The sequence below is a fragment of the Eptatretus burgeri genome, chromosome 2, assembly GCF_056783735.1.
Source record: "Eptatretus burgeri isolate ZD-2024b chromosome 2, Ebu_testis_v1, whole genome shotgun sequence".
NCBI classification, from domain to species: domain Eukaryota; kingdom Metazoa; phylum Chordata; class Myxini; order Myxiniformes; family Myxinidae; genus Eptatretus; species Eptatretus burgeri.
The window spans coordinates 74324464-74344472 of NC_140962.1; the positions used below are offsets into that span (position 1 = coordinate 74324464).

Consider the following 20009-nt stretch of genomic DNA (forward strand, 5'->3'; position numbering starts at 1 on the left):
AGCTAATACACAGAAATGCACAATAAGGGGAGCAGGAGACAAGAGGGGTGGGAGAAGGAAAGAAACCAGAGAGTTGGTGTCAAAGCCACCCCATGCTCGCCTGTTTATACATTTATCATTTTTTAAAAGACTAGTCTAATAATATTTTTTATGAAGCATTGCAGTGAAGTCTGATCCAAATAATTTTAAAGCAATATATGTATTTGTATATTGTAATCAGTAAAAAAATAGTGTTGTAGATAAAAACATTAGAAAGGAAATAACTTGCACCAATAACTTTAACATTTTCACGCTCACGCTGACGCACTAGTCTAATAATATTTTTTATAAAGCATTGCAGTGAAGTCTGATCCAAATAATTTTAAAGCAATATATGTATTTGTATATTGTAATTAGTAAAAAATAGTGTTGTAGATAAAAACATTAGAAAGGAAATAACTTGCACCAATAACTTTAACATTTTCACGCTCACGCTCACGCCGGGGGTATCGCTATAGCTCTCTGTTCTTCGAACAGGCGAGCTCAAAAACAGTGGGGAACAGAGATATGACAAGATCTGTGGAAGGGTCAAATCCTCTTAGAGGAGTAGATGATACATATATACTTTCTCTCCACTATAAATAGTTGGTGGTTCATTTGATTTGTAGAAATTAGTGTTGATAATAAACTATTTTCACGTGCTCTTATGGTAACTGCTGGGCTGATGAAGCTGATACCTGGGTGGAGATGGTGTTACAGTTTTGAGCGATGGCTGTTTCTTCCGCTCGTCTTCTCTCAATCGTGACGGGTGACCACAAGAGCTAGCTAGCCATCTCTGTTGTTTCATAACGGCGCTCTGTAAGATGTTCCGAGCGCGATCCATACTCGGGTATTTCAGACAAACCTCGTCCAATTTCTGGCAAACTTGGGGTGTTTCAGCCGTTGGTGCGGCATGAAACCATCTCGGTTTGTATTACTATACAAGCACCAAGGACACATCGACTCGGCATACTTGTGGAAAATCGAAAATTATTTTGCCGTTTGAGTTAAATCATACTGCGATGTAACCCAGAGATAGTACGGTTCTGGTTGTCTACTTCCGTGTGTGACGTCACAGCTAATCTAAAGAAGAACAGGAAGACAATTTTGACTATTAATTGCAAATTTACCCACTTTATAATTCACAAATCGGAAAAAGACGCGTCGTATTTTTTGTAGGGCATCAAGGGATAGGTTGGCATCAAGGCGGTCTGAGTGAGTGGGTTACCCTTTAAGAAAGCATCTTGAGAAGAAATTGGGAACTATAGAACTGTGAGCTTCACTTAAGGTGTTGGAGACATTAATTAAGAAACGGATAGGTAACAATTTGAATAATTTCAGGATAATTAAATTTAATCATCATGGATTTACTAAAGGGAGGTCAAACGTCACAAATTTACTGGTGTTCCATGAAGCAGTTTCTGATTGGGTGTATTCGGGAAGTGCAGTGGATGTCGTGTATATTTAGACTTTAAGAAGGCGTTTGATAAGGAACCACAGAGGAGATTGTGAGCTCAGGTGAGGGCTTGTGGAGTGGCTGGTCAGGTAACTAACTGGATGTGGAACAGGCTTGTTGATAAGAAGCAGAGTGGCTGTGAGTGGGAGCATGTCTGGCTGGGAAGATTTATTGGTGATAGGAAGCTCAAAGAGTGGCTGGGAGGATGTAAGTGGTAGGGTACCTTTGGGGTCAGTACTGGGACCACTGTTATTCATAATTTACATAAACGTTTTGGATAGTGGGGTAAAGAGTCGTCTTTCTAAATTTGCAGATGACACTTAGCTTGGAGGAGGGATTGCTAGTCGAGAGGGGGGAGGGGGAAGGGTGATTAGATTTCGGAAAGTCTTGATACTTTAATTGATTGGGCAGAAGATTGTGAGATGCAATTTAATATAAAGAAATGTAAGGTGCTGGCGATGGGTAAGAATAATGAAAATAGAGATGACATGATGCAAGGGGCGGTCTTGGAGCATGTCACACAAGGGAAGGATCTGAGGGTTGTAATATATACGAGCAGGTATAGGGAAAGGTGACTGTTTTAGGTTATATTGGTAGGAGGATAAATTATAATCAATCAAAATAGGTAGCGTTAACACTGTGTCGGAACTTGGTGAGGCCTCATCTCGAATACTGCATCCAGGTTTAGTCGCTGCACCTCAGGAAGGACATAGTTGCCGCAGAGAGGATATAGCGTAGGGTTCCGAGACTGATTGTGGATCGAGCTAGACTAATCAAGAGAAGTGGCATGAGGAGACAGGACTTTATACATTAGAAAGGTGGTGGTTATGTGGGGATATGATTGAGATGCTTAAGATCATGAAGGGTGTGGACAAAATAAGTGCAGGAGTTTTTCAGAAAAATAGACTGTGATGGGACCAGGCACCATAACCTGAAAGCAAAGAAGAGGACAATTAGGACAGTAGTAAGGCAAGGGTCTTTCAAGTGGAGAGTAGTTGATGCATGGAGTGGTCTCCATATAGATGTAATGGTAGCCGAAAGGATCGATTGGTTTAAATTGGAATTAGATAGGTGCCTTGAGGCATTGGAGATGGAGGGATGCAGGGTGCCAAGCAGGACTTGGAGATCGCTTGTTTGTGGATGGGTGATGGTTTCTGGGGTTGGTGTAGCACAGTCATGATGGTCCAAATGGCCTCCTCCTGTGCCAAAGTTCTTTTACTGTATTATTAAACAATGGACAAGTGGTATATGAGACCTGAACCTGGATTAATCTACATTATGAGTCAGGGGTTTTGATGAGAACACCACAGGCCAACCCAATATATTAATTTAAAAAAATGGTTTCACGCCCTTCTTTGGGTTTTATTGCTTGAGATTGGCTTTCAATCCTTTGGCATGTGGTGTTGATTTAATTCATTATACATTCTTTAAATGTTCTCTGTTCTTAAGGTCGTTGAGAATATCGACAGTGTGGAATAACGTGGTCATCATACTGCCAGCTTTCATTAATACAATTGCTTTCCAAGTGTGTTATTGGGGGTGATGACCCTTTGAAATTATGATAAAACACACAAAATGGTCCCAAATTCCTTTGGAGCAACACAAGGCTTGTGGAATTTGGCAATTCTTGCCTCTGCTGCAGGACATGTCGGAATTGGACACAAAGATCCAGGAGCAGGCAAGGCGAGTCGACATGGACATCTGCCGACGAATCGACATCACGGCACGGCTGTGTGACGTGGCACGTGACTCTCATCGTGACATCTTCCAGGTCGTGCGGGTGTTCTCCTGGTTTCTGTTGTGCCTCCATTCACTGTAGTTGTGACAGAATAGAGCTGGAACAGTCAATAATTGGCTCAACACACCAACCAGATCATCCCAATTTTGTTTGTGCTCGATTGAGAACACCATTAAGCCATTTCCAAGGGATCACCTTTCTCAAATGCCAATGCGTACACTTGCTCATCGAGCTGTTTGGCCACATCGGCATTTTGGCATGCAACCTAAAAAAAAAAAAGACCACTTAAATGGCCTTTACTTGTGATGAACAAATTATAGCAAGTTCGCTGTTTTTTCATTACTTACTTTATGGCTGCAGGAGTGTATACCTGAAATATATGCTTTGTAGATTCAACACTGCTTGGTGATCTTTGATAAATGCAGCCAATGTTGTGATTGCCATCCCTACAATGAAGTCTGCAAAAATTTACATAACTCAACTGTTATGTTCTTGCGTATGGCAGCCTGGCTGCCAGGGTAGCTTTACTTTCTTAGAAGCACAGCTGCGCTGCTGATGCTGTGCCCTGCTACCAGTACACGAGTACTCATTTCGCCGACCTCGGAAGGATGACAGGCTGAGTCAACCCCACCTGGTGCTAATTCAGGAGTCAACGGGGCTCAAACTCGGGACCCTAAGATCGTAAGCCAGCCACCCGACCCTCAAAGCCAACATCAGGCTTGATAACCCAACTAAACAGGATATAAATTTGATATTCATGGAAATTTGTGCACCAGGAACTAATAATTAAGGAATTATAGGATTTGTCACTTCAACGCTCTTACAAATATATCCTTTATCAAGTTATTTTGTAAAGTTGTGTTTAATATTTATGATGGTGTACATATAATGTGCAATCGCTGTCAGTATAAATTCTCCTGTTTTATAAATTACTATATAACTCGGTAACCAAACAAAGCATGGAGCTGTAGTTTGTAGTCATTGATGAGCGATATTGCCATCATCAGCCTTGCCTATATATGGTTCTTGTTACAATGCAGAATGTTTATCTATTAACAATTGAGTTAATTTTCTTAACCTATTTATACAGGTAATTAAATAACATGTTGCGTCGGGGTCCGCAGGTTGGGAAACAACTAATTAATGGTGTTTAATACCAATTAATCCCACATGTCGATGGCATAATGATATCTCCCTAGATTTCATGCATATTTTGGTTTTGATCTGATATTCCAAGCTTCCTGGTGGAGACGAGGTGTAAGACGAGGCCAAGTAGGTTACGGAAATTGAACATTAGCTACATTTGATGATTTTATTGATTGAAAGACAAATTCCATACCTGAGATGCATTGCAGAGAGAATGATATGAAAATGTGACCAATTACAAGAATGTGACCATCATCACATCCTTGTTTTTTTCACCCCAACCTCCATATTTTTCAGTGTTTCCCTGTTTCTCCAGCTCGCTGCCCCCGTCGTCTTGAAGGGGACGGAGAGGGGAGTGCAGGCAATGAAAGTGAAACACTGCAAGGAGAAAATGTAGAGGTTTTAGCTGCAAGTGAGAATGATGGAAGTCTGGGAGAAAGCATAGGAGATCGAGCATCAAAACAAGAAGATAAGAGCGAATCCACCCAAGCCTCAGTTTCGCTTTCCATTAATGGTACAACTTACTAGTGTCCTTATTTATATACCCCTCCTTGAAATCATCAAATCAAATGTGGATAATTATTTGTTACTTACTGGACTTGGTTTTATTTGAATCCCAAACACCGATTATGTTGAGAAATGGGCTCGAGAATCACATTGTTCATGTAGATAACATTTGGGTTGTTAATGCAATCTAGGATCATTAAATGACCATCACACCCCAACCATTAGACCAGTGGCCTACATTTTCCTCCCCATCATCCTCCCTCTCCCTTTCTTCTCCCACTCCTTTATTTCGCTTGATTGTTTGGTTTTTTTTTTACAGTTCACCCATTCCTCTGCCCACCTTCTCCAAACCTCCTTGTTTGCGTAATATGTCGTAAAGGCAGGAATTGACATTTGTTAATTTGTCTTGCATTTAAAAATGTTTGGCCAGATGTGCAAAGATGTTCTATGGCAATTCAAATCAAGTGTGCTGGTTGGGAGGAATTTTTTTAAAATCGAAAAAATTAAATGATTCTGCATGTGCACGAGAGGATAAAGCGAATGACGAGATTAACTAGAATGGCACTCTGTAGAGCGCATACCTCTGCCTGAAAAGTTTGATTCGTGTCCCGCTGATTGGCCGGATTTGCGGACCCGAATCGAAATCGAATCGGCTTGTTCTCGTCACCTAACCGACTCATCCACCTAGTTTTGTCATTACTCATCCACAACTTTGAAATATCATGCTATTTATCATTTTTTGACTTGTCTCTCAATGGTGAAGAATCACTTAGAAACTTTAAAAATACTCGTATCTTGATCCGGATTCGAATCTTCACCAAAGTCTAATTATTTCCTCCTTGTCACACACCCAACGTCTCCACCAATTTTCGTCTGAGTCCGTGCTCAACTTTTTGAGATATTCTGTTCACAGACAAACGAACAAACAGACAGACGGGTGAAAATATAACTTCCTTCCACCTCCGGTGGCAGAGGTAAAAATTGACAATTGAAATGAAATTTCCCGACGATGAAGGGGTGAGAGTCGAAATGGCTCAGGTTATTACCAAAATAGTGTCAGGCGGGCTTTAAAAAATAGATTACCATGAATCATTGTTGATGGTCAAGCACATCTCTTCAGTAGTTTATTGATTGTGGTTGGCTTTGTGGTTTTGCACCTCAATTGCCAGGTGGTCCTATGTATTTGAATTATTAGAGGTGCCTCAGTATTTGTCAGAAGTGTTTGGGGTTCTTGGTTCCTTATCAGGAGCACAGACTGCTTTTGTCTTTGACCAATAGTTTTCGTGGCTCAAATGGTAGCATTTGTTGGTTTGCATTGTGGGGTTTGGTTCAAGTTTTGGTTTGTGTTCATATTTTATTTTGCTTGTTGTATCGGGTTCTGATGTTGCGGTTTTTGTTCTGGTTAGCGGAAGGAGGCACTGGAAACTCCACAAATGGGAACATAACAGATGAAATGAAACGACTGCTCAGCCAACTGTAAGTCGAGTGATATTTTTGCCTTTAAGTCTGGCAGTTTGCAGGTCGGGGGTTCGAACCCTGGCCGAGTTGTAGCAAAGACTGAAAATGGTGTGTGTGTGTGTGTGTGTGTGTGTGTGTGTGTGTGTGTGTGTGTGTGTGTGTGTGTGTGTGTGTGTGTGTGTGTGTGTGTGTGCTGCTTCTTTGCTTGATGCTCAGCATTTAAAAGAATTGAGCATGGACAAACAACCATAGGTTGGCAATACTGCCAAAGACTTTTATGGGCCCTAATGGCTGTGTATTAAGTTCCTTGTGAGGGAACCTAGTATTTAACTTGGCTGTCTTTAAAGAAATGTAATGTTAATAAAATTTAATAGGATGATGAGGTTCTGATGTGGTGAAACATCATACCATTGCTTCAGGCGGGAATCGGTTGACGTTGATGATGAGAGCATCGGGTGGGAATCGGATGACTCTCTTCTCCTTTGGGACGATTTCTCGGGTGTTACTGAAGCGGAGGGCGAGGCATCCACCGAGGTAAAACGATTGAGGACTTCAGGGTCCATCATTCCTTGGAAACCAAGTTGGACATTTGTCATCAAATATTTTTGTGAACAATTTGTAACGATGCTCGCAGAGTGTTCGCGCACTTCACTTATGTTGGAGTACTTGTTCTGATCGGCTAACGATAGGTTATACGTTTCAGCCGATGGAAATTAGCATTTTAACCTGGTCACCTTCCAGTTTCACTACCAGCTGAGATCCTCCATATCGTCCACAGGATGAGGTGGAGCGAGCCATCTCGGAGACGGAAACGTTGCTTCAGTCGCGTGAACAACATTACCATGAAACAATCTCCCAGATAGAGGTACGAACATGTCCATTAGAAAGGGTTGCTTTGGTAAGCATTGACTCGCTCACGCGTCATGTCTGTCAAAGGTCAAATGCTATCTCTCATTATAATTCGATGACACTTATTTATGGGGATGTAACTTCTTCCATTCGGTAAATGTAATGAATTTTTTTTTTTTCCTCGTGTTTTATTTAATTTTGTAATTGGGATGTGCAAGAGTGACCATTTTGTCCCAGTGCCCACAATATACCTGTCTGCCAGCATTGAATTTTTCCTCCATCTACAGTGCCTTCAGAAAGTATTCACACCCCTTGACTTTTTCACATTTTGTTGTGTTCCAGCTGGAATTTAAAATGGATTACCGGTAAATTTAAATTTTTGCCACCGATCGACACAAAATACCCCAAAATGGCAGGGAAAACATGGTGTTAGAAATCCTTACGAATATATTGAAAATTAAATGCAAAAATATCTACTTTACATAACTATGCAACTCACTGAGTCAATACTTTTATGAAGCACGTTTGGGAGTGATTACAGCTCCGAGTCTTCTTGGGTATGTCTGGATTTGGGGATTTTCTCCCATTCTTCCTTGTAGATTTGCTCAAGCTCTGTCAAGTCGGATGGGGAGAGTCGGTGAACAGCAATCTTCTGTGGTGAGCTGTGCTCGGTTTCTGCCGGATGTAGTTCTTTGCATTCAGGCCAAAGAGTTCAGTTTTCACCTCATCAGACCACAGGATCTTTTGCCTCATGCTCTCAGAGTCTTTCACGTGCCTTTTTGCAAACTCCAGGCATGCTGTCATGTGCCTTTTTCTCAGGAGTGGCTTCCATCTAGCGACTCTCCCATAACGCCTCGATTGGTGAAGTGCGACAGAGACTGTTGTCCTTCTGGCAGGTTCTCTCATCTCAGCCAAGGAACTCTGTAGTTCTGTCAGAGTGGTCATTGGGTTCTTGGTCACCTCCCTGACGAAGGTCCTTCGTGGTCAGTTACTCAGTTTGATCGGATGGCCAACTCTAGGAAGAGTCTCAGTAGTTACATTTTCTTTCCATTTCCTAAAAATGGAGCTCATTGTGCTCTTGGGAACTTTCAACACTCCAGGAATTGTTTTATACCCTTCCCCAGATCTTTACCTCCTCACAACTCTATCTTGGACTTTGTCGGACAGTTCCTTGGACTCCATGGTAGAGTTTCTGCTCTGACGTGCACCGTCAGCTGCGGGACTTCATATAGAAAGGTGTGTTTCGTTCTAAATAATTTCCAAAGTGGCTGAACACTTATTGACTCAAGACATTTCAGCTTTTCATTTTTCATTAATTTGTAAAAAATTCTCAGAAAAAAAATTCCACTTTGTCGTTATGGGTATGATGTGTTGATCGGTGACAAAAAAAAAAAAAAATCTCAATTTAATCCGTTTTTAATTCAGACTTGATCACAACAAAATGTGACAAAAGTCAAGGTGTGAATGCTTTCCGAAGGCACTGAATTTGAGATTTAAATTTCTGCTGCTGTTGCAATGACATTCTCAAACGTATAACATTCCCTTTTTGTGCACATCCATTCATATCTGTATGTAAAGTGCAACCCTATTTTGATTGACCTTTGGGTGTGTTGAGCTGTTCCTGTGAACTTTACAAGCTGCAGTTCATATGACCAGTTCTGCTGTTTCGTGTGACCCATTTCTGTTCAGTGTGACCCAGTGTACTGTTCTGCATTTTATGTGACCCATTTGTCCTAACCTTTGGGCTTTGTGACTACTACAGCTTGAGCTGCGCAGTGCGAAGAGTGACATGACTCGTCATCTGAGCGAGTACATGGAAATGTGCAGCATGAAACGTGGTCTCGATGTGCAGATGGAAACTTGTCGGCGACTTATTGGCAAACCAAGGTGATTAATTGCTCCGTCATTGTCCACCCGTGTGAATGTTATTCGGATGGGTGTCAAGACTCCTGATCGAGCTAAACTGACTTTTTATTTATTTATTTATTTATTTATTTATCCAGCTATCCTCATCATTTTTTAACACAGAGAACAGGTTATTAAATAATCATGTTTTTCTTAAATAAATTAAATGATTTTGTTCTTGTTATTGAATTAAAATAATACACTACATTTGTTATTCTCATGCCTTTGTTCGCTTCCCTGTCTTTAGACCTCTAGTTTCACCAACATCAGCAAGTGAGGAAAGTGAAGTAGAAAACACTGAAGAAAGAAATGGGTATGATTCTATTGACCTCTTTCATGTCTGTTGCCTAGACATATTTGTGTTGCTAAAGTATCAAAAAACGTAGGGTCAGTGATGGAGATTTAAAACATTTTTAGCTCGCCTGTTCGAAGAACAGAGAGCTATAGCGATACCCCCGGCGTGAGCGTCAGCGTGAAAATGTTAAAGTTTTTGGTGCAAGTTATTTAGAAGCTTGCCATTCATTTAATATGTGTACGAGGATGCTGATATTTGGCATGGAGGTTCCTTTGGGGTATATTATTGATGTCGTTAAGTTGAAATTAAAAAATAATTTTAAATGTTTTAAATTTTTTACCTGTTTTGAACTTAACTTTTTGTAGCACATCAACGTTAAAGTTTTTGGTGCAAGTTATTGAGAAGCTTGCCATTCATTTAATATGTGTACTAGGATGCTGATATTTGGCATGGAGGTTCCTTTGCGGTATATTATTGATGTAGTTAAGTTGAAATTAAAAAATAATTTTAAATTTTTTACCTGTTTTGAACTTAACTTTTTGTAGCACATCAATGTTAAAGTTTTTGGTGCAAGTTATTGAGAAGCTTGCCATTCATTTAATATGTGTACTAGGATGCTGATATTTGGCATGGAGGTTCCTTTGGGGTATATTATTGATGCAGTTAAGTTGAAATTAAAAAATAATTTTAAATGTTTTAAATTTACCTGTTTTGAACTTAACTTTTTGTAGCACATCAACGTTAAAGTTTTTGGTGCAAGTTATTGAGAAGCTTGCCATTCATTTAATATGTGTACTAGGATGCTGATATTTGGCATGGAGGTTCCTTTGCGGTATATTATTGATGTAGTTAAGTTGAAATTAAAAAATAATTTTAAATGTTTTAAATTTTTTACCTGTTTTGAACTTAACTTTTTGTAGCACATCAACGTTAAAGTTTTTGGTGCAAGTTATTGAGAAGCTTGCCATTCATTTAATATGTGTACTAGGATGCTGATATTTGGCATGGAGGTTCCTTTGGGGTATATTATTGATGTAGTTAAGTTGAAATTAAAAAATAATGTTAAATTTTTTACCTGTTTTGAACTTAACTTTTTGTAGCACATCAATGTTAAAGTTTTTGGTGCAAGTTATTTAGAAGCTTGCCATTCAATTAATATGTGTACGAGGATGCTGATATTTAGCATGGAGGTTCCTTTGGGGTATATTATTGATGTCGTGAAGTTCAAATGAAAAAATAATTTCAAATTTCAAAAATGTTTGACCTGTTTTGAACTTAACTTTTTTGTAGCACATCAACGTTAAAGTTTTTTTTTTCTTTTCTAATGTTTTTATCTACCACACTATTTTTTACTGATTACAATATACAAATACATATATTGCTTTAAAATTATTTGGATCAGACTTCACTGCAATGCTTTATAAAAAATATTATTAGACGAGTCTTTTAAAAACGATAAATGTATAAACAGGCGAGCATTGGGTGGCTTTGACACCAACTCTCTGGTTGTTAGATGGAGGGCAGACGCTTTCAATATTTTGTTGCAGCCATCCGATTCATTCCAGTTGCTTGGTTCAAATCCGGTAAGTCACATCAAAGTGACCTCAACAGTCGATCGCCTTGAGACCTCCCTGCCAGATCTACGTCTGACGACCGAGCTATTTAGCGGGTCTTTATCTACTTGCGTCTTATGATGCAAAGCAACCCAATGCAGTGCTGTACCGATAGGCATCACGTGACTGGATCTGATCTTCGGCCAAGCAATCTGAGTCACATGATGTGATCTTGTCAGTGGCATGGAGACCACAATCAATTATTCCCTTCGTGGGTCTTTATAACCACCAATGAAGGCACCAGCACAGCCAGAATTCCCTTGAGACCAAGTCAGGTTTCTTCAAGAAGAAATGATGGCATGGGGGAAAGGAAACGAGAGAAGTAATCAACAGTAATCAATAACCAAACAAACCCCATTAAATCACGACTGATCATATGTGCCCACAAACCAACTAACAGATGGGAACCTTAATTATTTAAGTCTATAGGGCCCAATCAGATACACGCAGGAGATAGACATTAGAAACTGATGAGACTGAATACCGCAAGCTGCATCCGGTAATACGCAGTGAGTCCCAAGTAGTGACACAGGCAGGGAATGGACAGTTCCCGGCTGTAGACAGGAGCTAGCATATAATAAGGGGGAGAGTGGATGCAGCTTGCTGTATGGGGGCGTAGCTGGAGGCTGTGCATTAAAAGGCTCTATTTCTCAGCAACAGGGAGAAACCTCGATGCAGCTCGTGTGCATGCACTTGTCACCCTCCCATCGTGTGTGCCTTTATTGCCTCTGTGCTGTGTCACATGATTGGGTTTTCGTATATCATGCCTCGCCCGCTAGGGGTGGCAGGACTGTGCTTCTGGTCGCGCAATAAAGCGGAGTAGATGGTGGCCCGCGTGCTTCTTGCGTCCCACCGCACCTCGTACACACTAGTTGGCGACGAAGATGTGATCATACGGACTTATGCCCGTTTTCGACGGGGACGACTTCGAATCGTTTTCAGAGCAATTGGATTGCTATTTCCACGCGAACGATGTGGTCGACGAGAGCAAGCAGAAGTCAATCTTGCTCGCTTCGCTTTCGCCGGAGCATTATCGGCTGCTGGGTGACTTAGTGGCACCGAACAGGCCCCGGGATAACGGGCTGGCGTTTCGGGACATCGTGGAGAAAATGAAAGCACACATGGCGGTTGAGCAGACTCGCGGGGATGTTCGAGCCATCACCGGCCACGCGGGGTCGCGAGCACCCCGGGACGCGCGCACGACCTTCGATGCGGGTCGGACGTCGCCGCGCGGCCACGCGTGCGGCGGGGTGACACCGCGGGCATGCTTGGGATGTGGAGGTCGACACCTGCGCCGTGCATGCCCGTATAAAGGCAACGTGTGTTTGAAATGTCACAAGGTGGGTCATTTGGCGCGTGTGTGCCGTGGGGCGTCGGCCACCGTTAAAGTCGGGGACGGCGATGTGCGACGCGACTCGGGGCGGAACCAGCGGCCGGTGTTGAGCCTGGGTTCAGTTGGCCCAACGACGGCGCGCCCGATGACGGTGGAGGTCGAAGTAAACGAAACGCCGATCACGTTCCAGGTTGATACGGGAGCAGCGGTGTCGCTCATCGGCGAACAGACCGCGCGTAGACTCAACGGCTTGAAGCTTCTCAGGTCAAACCTCGCGCTGTTCACGTACACCCGCGAGAAGATAACGCCAGTCGGGATGGCAGACGTGTCTGTGCGGTATCAAGGCCAGGTCGCCACGCTTCAGGTGTACGTCGTGCGGGGGAGGGGGCCGTCTCTCCTCGGCCGAGACTGGCTGTCCCGCATCAGGCTAGACTGGGCTGCAGTTCACCTTGTGCAACCCGTGCCGAGCCAGTGGGAGGATCAGTTGGAGGAGATTCTTCAAAGACATCAACGGTTGTTTAGAGACGACCTTGGGAAACTCAAGGGCATGGAGGCGAAACTCTTCTTGAAGGAGGGGGTGGTCCCTCGGTTTTGTAAACCACGTCCTGTGCCGTATGCCCTGCGGGACAAGGTCAAGGGTGAACTGGATAGGCTAGAGGCCTGTGGAGTGATCGAACGGGTGTCGTGCTCGGATTGGGCCACCCCGGTTGTCACGGTGCTGAAACGGAATGGGGACGTCCGATTGTGCGGGGACTTCAAATCCACAGTTAACCCGGGGCTCAGCATGGAGCAATATCCATTGCCGTCAATCGATGAGATATATGCGCGATTGGCGGGGAGTCAATACTTCACGAAGCTAGACCTGCGTGATGCATATTTTCACCTGCCGATGGATCCCGGGAGTAGCGAGCTTTAAACAATCAACACGTGTCAAGGACTCTATCGATATACCCGACTCTGTTTTGGGATTGCTTCGGCTCCAGCTTTGTGGCAGAAAGCTATGGATCAGGTTTGCATTGGCCTGCCCGCTCAGACCTACCTGGACGATGTACTCATTGCGGGGAAAACGGCGGACGAGCATCTGGCGAACATTGCCCGAGTGCTGACGAAGTTAGAAGTGTGCGGCCTGCGCTTCAACAGGGACAAGTGCGCGTTCTTCAAGCGGCGCTTGGAATACCTCGGGCACATCATCACGCCGGAGGGGCTGTTGAAAGGTCCTCGGAAGGTGGAGGCGATTCAGCGCATGCCACCGCCTCGCGACAAGACGCAGCTGCGCGCGTTCATTGGCATGGCCCAGTATTACCAAAGGTTCGTGCGCGGGCTCAGCTCACAACTTGCGCCGTTGACGCGGTTGCTCAAGAAGGACGAGCGCTGGGTTTGGGGGCCTGCACACCAGGCGTCGTTCGACCGCGTCAAGCGGCTGCTCACAGAGGATACGGTCCTCGTGCACTACGAGCCTGCGCGTCCGCTCCTATTGGCATGCGACAGCTCTGCATATGGCATCGGGGCAGTGCTCTCCCACAGGATGGACGATGGTTCTGAGCAGCCTGTTTGTTTTGCATCCCGGACCCTGTCCACAGCAGAGCGCGGATATGCCCAGATTGAGCGTGAGGCTCTCAGCATCGTCTGGGGTGTGCGGAGGTTTCATCAATATCTGCTGGGGCGGCATTTCATTTTACAGACGGATCACAAACCGCTTCAATTCATCCTGAGACCCGAACGCGGAGTGCCGGTGGTAGCAGCCGCGCGAATACAGTGGTGGTGTCTGTTTCTGGGTGCTTACGATTATGATATTCAGTTCCGAAGCACCGAGAAGCATGCTAACTGCGACAGGCTCTCACGCTTGCCGTGTGCGGAGGGTCCACCTGCGTCTGAGCTGGGCGACCGAGTCGACGTGTTTGTGCTGGACCAGGTCCAAAGCGGGCCGGTCACGGCCAGGCAGGTTGCGGTGGAGTCTGCTCGTGATCCGGTGCTTGCCCGTGTCGTCCAGGCGATTTCTACGGGGAATTGGAGCGATCTGCCTTCGACACCGGCATTTCGACCTTTCACGTCACGTGCAGCGGAGCTGTCGTTGGTCCAACGGTGCATAATGTGGGGATTCCACCGAGGTTCAGGCAGCGGTGTTTGGAAGAACTGCATGTCAGTCACCTGGGCATCGTGAAGACCAAGAGTCTTGCTCGTAGCCTGTTGTGGTGGCCAGGGTTGGACAAAGACATTGAGCAATTGGTTAAGCGTTGCGCCACGTGCCAGACAGATGCTGATAACCCGCGTCGAGCTTCGGGTCTCTGGCCTGTGCCAGACCGAGCTTGGCAGAGGGTCCATGTAGATTTTGCGGGACCGGTTAATGGCAAGATGTTTTTCATTGTGATTGATGCATTCTCTAAATGGCCGGAGGTTGTAGTAATGCAGCATACTTCAGCAAGCATTACGGTAGAGAAGCTGCGGACGATCTTTGCTAATAAAGGGTTGCCGGAGATCCTGGTCTCTGATAATGGTCCGCAGTTCATCGCGGGTGTATTTGATGAGTTTATGCGCCAGAATGGTATTCGACATCTAAGGTCCTGAGGCTTATCTTATCATCCTGAGACCTTATCTAAACCTTATCATCCTGAGACAAATGGCCAAGCTGAGTCGTTTGTCAAGATGTTGAAGCGGGCTTTGCGCAGGGGGGGTGTTGCACCTGTGCAGACGGTGGTCGATGTTTTTTTGCTCCATTACAGGAACGCAGTTCATCCTGTCACGGGTGACTCGCCTGCTATTCGTCTCTATGGACGGGCTTTGCGGTCCAGGCTAGATTTGCTGCGACCTGGAGGGTCGGTGAGTGGGGCAATGTCGCGTCCGGCGCGGCTCCGCAGCTTCGAGGTGGGGCAGCGGGTGATGGTACGCGATTATTTCCACAGTTCCAAATGGGTGCCGGCTGTGGTCTCTGGGGTGCTGGGGCCGGCGAATTGCATGGTGCAGACTGATGGTGGAGATGTGTGGAAGCGGCACGTGGACCAGATGCATGATCGCTGTTCAGCGTCACCCCCCCCCCACACCTCCACGAGCCGAACGTTGCGGGGCCCCCACCGGTATTCTCGCCGGCACCTGACGTTGTATCGCCGGGACTGGCTGGGCCGGCGCCGAGGGGGTCTTCGCCTGGTGCCGTCCTACCCGGGGACGTCGAGCAGGCTGGGCAGTCGGGGGTAGCTGGTGTTGCGGAAAGTGCGAGTCCGGCGAGGGTGTCACCTCGACCGAGCCGGGAGGCGTATGAGCCTGGACTGTCTGGTGGCGCTGCCCGTCCGAGGCGGGGTCAGGGTGCGGCCGCGGTACTTGGAGGATTATGAGTGTTGATGGGTTTCTGATGGTCATGTTGTGAGTATCCGTTCGTTTTGTGACGGGTCATTTTACGGGGGGAGGAGTGTGCTGTGTCACGTGATTGGGTTTTCGTATATCATGCCTCGCCCGCTAGGGGTGGCAGGACTGTGCTTCTGCTCGCGCAATAAAGCGGAGTAGATGGTGGCCCGCGTGCTTCTTGCGTCCCACCGCACCTAGTACACACTAGCCTCGGGCACATACGTCATTCATGATGCGCTGTGCCCCTCCCCTCTGACTTACCATTTGCCTGAAGGCCTGTTTGATGGGTAAATGACCGCCCATCTCCCAGTTGTCAACCAGGCGGCCCCTGCACCTCTGATCTTGAGCTCTCCGGGACCTTACTTTGCCACCCAGATAGCGCCTCAAGGCCCACCAAAGCATAAAAAGAGACATTTAAGACAGATTACAGAGGGTAACACAGTAAATAAAAGTTTAAAGGGATGGTGGTTTTTAGACAGACACTGGGATAGGTGTGGGTCATGTGTCTAGACATAATAGCAACGCCTACCTAATATCACATTTAAATACTTCACGCTTTTGCTGAGACTCTCATTAAGGAAATAACTATGCTATAAACACCTTTAACCCACTAGGAGCCATTTCCTCAACAATGTATTATGTTGTAACTTGGTCGAGGTCGATCCGAAAGTGCAAGACCCACGTGGCAAGACCCAGGCCATGCTGGGAATGAGTCCCACAAAATGCTTGAGCAGTAATGGCAAAGCTTGGGGGAAGTAGGGTGGATTCGGACATGCCAATCGTTCTAATCATATGGGTAATCCCAATGCCCGCTCCACGATCACAATTTGGCGTGGTGCCATCCGCCTAATCGTAGAGTTGTCTTACTTATTTAATTAATTCAGTGCTGCGCGACGCACCCCACGGACAGCTATTCCATGATGGTGATTGTATCGGTGGTACACGATGGTCCGCTTTTCCCGATCGGTTTCAATGTCCGTCCGGAGGATGAGCTTGTGATTCATGCACGCAAATGCTTTACAGCAGTTTTAAGAAATAACAACAATGAGAATGAAACTAATTTATTACATCAGGGTGAATAAATATACACCAGTTACACAATATAACACCCAATGCTTATTTATCTAGCCTCAAAAACACAAACTCATTCAGGGGTTACGAGACAAAAAAGGGGGAGATAAGAGGAGAGATAGCATGACAAGTCTGCTTGGGAGAGGTTGTTCACTTCCCTCAGTTCATGTGGTACAACGGTCTCAAGCCGGGACTAGCAGAGACAAAAAGCGGGAGGTCAGCTGCATGCGGGACCTGTGCTGTGCTTGCTTTGAGGTCCTCAAACTCTAAGCCTGGAGAGCTGGCCGTCTTCCTGCCCGAAGACAGAGCTGATGCCAGGGAGATGAGCCTTTGAACCATCTTGACGGGCTTGTGTCACGTGTTCCGCCATACGTCATGGCATATCATGAAAGTGTTTGCGCCCAGGGCCAGACAAAGGAATTTTCCACGCGCTCATCTCCCATATGAGGAAAGAAAGAAAAGAAGATAAATTAAGAATGGTGCATGTAACTTATCCTGGGATGCATTACAAAGCGTGAAAATAAAAGGAAAATGGGGATTCTAAGACCGCAAAGGAAAAAGGGGGTGAACGAGGAATCTCACGATACACATGGTCCTGGTGACCGCTAATTTGGGTCGGTCTCTAGTGGGGGTCGTATGACAGATCTAATATACACGAAATTAACTCGATCGCTCCTTTGGGCCATTTCATAACAATATTGTTGTCTGTTGCTAGTTGTTTCAGATTTTATGAGCCTCTCACCTCTTCCTTTAAGGAACAGGAGAGCTATTGCAATTGGTCTTTCTGCACACAGATCTACTTTGATGTCTAATTCTCAGATATGCTGTAAGCTATATACCGCAGCAGTGCCCTGCATTGTTTAATGATCATGAGTCTTGTTAACTTTTGTCTCTTATGGGGTTTTTTTTCTTTTCTTTTCTTTTCATTGTACATTACTCGTATTTACAATCACCTATCGTTTTTTGTTTTTTAACACAATTATGTTTCTCCCCTTTCATTCAAGCAGGAATGAAAAAGTGGAAGAAGGAAAATGTGAAGAGCATGATAGCATTGAGAAAAATTGATGGAGATGATATCATAAAAGGAAACGCGAGTTTATGTCGAAGAGAAGGAGAAGCAATGTGAAGCAGAGATTATCAAGAAGAAGCCAGAATTTTATATATATATATATATATATATATATATATATATATATATATATATATATATATATATATATATATATATATATATATATATATATATACATATATACTGCTGAAAGTGAAACTTTATTTTCAGCAATGTTTTCCATACATTTCAACATCAAGTGGGTCTGATCCATACATTCAGCAGTCAGATTTTTTTCCCCTCTCAAATCCAATAATTTCAAGCTGTTTATTCATTGCCTTTCCTCGAAAGCTGATTTTGCAATACTTGTGGTGCTGTATGACTGATTATTTTCATTATATTTTAAATTATATTATTGCTCAAACAATGTGCCAGATGTTTATCTCAATAGGAAGTCATGTGGTCTATCTATATAATATACATGTCGATATATATATATATATATATATATATATATATATATATATATATATATATATATATATATATATATATATATAGATATCATGTGCACAGAGGAAAATTGGAAAAAAAATATATATTGAGGAAGAGAGGACTAAAGGGGAAGGAAGTTGGGAGGTACATAAGGAAAGGCCACAGACAAATGTTTTTAATCATGTAATAATATAGATGGACATCAGCCCCTCGATGGTGTTTGGCCATTTGCCAAGACGTCTGTCAACGGTAAAAGTACTTGGTTAACAATTTGAGTGATTGTCTTTTTTGTTTGTTTGTTTGTTTGAATTGGAGAATCACGTGAAGACGTCATGCCAAAAGTTAAACCATTGTGGAAAGAGGATACATTTTATCTTTCATATCAAAGCCTGATTCACATGTGAAATTATATTATTTAAAATTTTTGCCCATGTGATAAAGAAATAACATTTCTCTTGCACATGAAAGTGGAAAATTTTAAATGTATATTATATATTATTATTATTCGACGGCTATAAAAGCTTAATCTCTGCATGATGCAGCAGCTAAAGCAAATATTTTAACACGAAGTTTTTTGTTTGTGAAGATGGATAAAATGTTGGTTACGCTTCTTTCATGATCTTATTGTATGTATGCAGAATCTTAAGAGTTTTTTTTAGTGTGAAGGAAATGCATGGATGTGAGGCAATAATAATGATGAAGAATGTCAATGCAGTTTCAGAGATTGATTGAAAATACTTGTGCTTCAAATATTGCATTGCAAAAGACTATCAGATCAGGGGTAGTTTTCCATACACAATAGGGGAAAAAAACTACAATAAAGTTTGATCCCTTTGTGTGGATTTTTATTTTTATTTACTTTACATTCGATTGTGTGTATTTTTTTTTTTATTGTACAAAACACCATTGTGTTTTACAATCGCTCTACCCACATCTCTTTATTAATTCATTCCCCATTTGTGCATTCCATCGTATGCTGCAGTTGCATTATTTCTGGGGATGCGGATATCCTGCTCAGACCCAAATACCTTTCTTTTCAAAAGGTACTTTGGGATCTTTAACATCCACCAGCAAATGACAACAAGCACAACATCGTCTTCGAAAAATGGCATTTTCATTGTTGGAGTTGAAAAATACCAGGACAGTTTACAATCAAATCTTGATAACACGGCTCAAAGGTGAGTACACTACATTTTAGATATCTTGTTCCTCCTCCCATTTGCTAAATACATCCAAAACATTGCTTTCCCTCTGGCTGAACGCCATGCTGATAGTTTGTGCAAATCGTTTTGGTTGGCCTGTTTGTTATTCCCATCTCAACAGTTGGTTCATGTTCAGATGTCAGGTTTAAATCGCATATACTGTTGTTTTATCCAGTCTCCAAATGTCTGTAATTAGTGGAAAAGTACACGTCTCGATGCCCTTGTCCTGAATGTGATATATTATCTATGTATGACTTCCGTGAGCCTGAGATCGCAGACAAAAATCCTATCAACAATTTGTCCATCGTGCTGCAAACAAAGACCAATATGAGCCAATACATTCACCCTTCAGGACACCAACCCGACAAACCCAATCCAACCTGACACCCACTCGGGGAGAAAGGCGAGGGCAAATGCTGAAAGGGTCAGCAGGAAAATTCAAACTACTTAACGAGTGGATAATGGAAACTGGTATATCTATCTCTTAATAAAATAAAGAGACTGCCTTCTGTCCTCTTGCAAAAGGATCAGCCTTC

The 20009-nt window shown here is 43.6% G+C and overlaps 1 protein-coding gene across 6 annotated transcripts in view; it reads left to right on the plus strand.

The window, feature by feature from the left end:
- The window catches only part of LOC147032340 (intermediate filament family orphan 2-like), a 36141-nt gene extending 17007 nt beyond the window's left edge, over positions 1–19134 (plus strand). For all 6 annotated transcript variants that reach the window (XM_085869866.1, XM_085869865.1, XM_085869868.1 and 3 more), the window contains exons 8-15: positions 3117–3245; positions 4656–4872; positions 6272–6341; positions 6743–6857; positions 7102–7188; positions 8935–9059; positions 9325–9390; positions 17733–19134. In XM_085869866.1, coding sequence (XP_085725992.1) covers positions 3117–3245; positions 4656–4872; positions 6272–6341; positions 6743–6857; positions 7102–7188; positions 8935–9059; positions 9325–9390; positions 17733–17790 — 867 coding nt within the window. In that variant the 3' untranslated portion in view covers positions 17791–19134. The remainder of the gene's footprint in view (positions 1–3116; positions 3246–4655; positions 4873–6271; positions 6342–6742; positions 6858–7101; positions 7189–8934; positions 9060–9324; positions 9391–17732) is intronic.
- Positions 19135–20009: the final 875 nt, after the last annotated feature.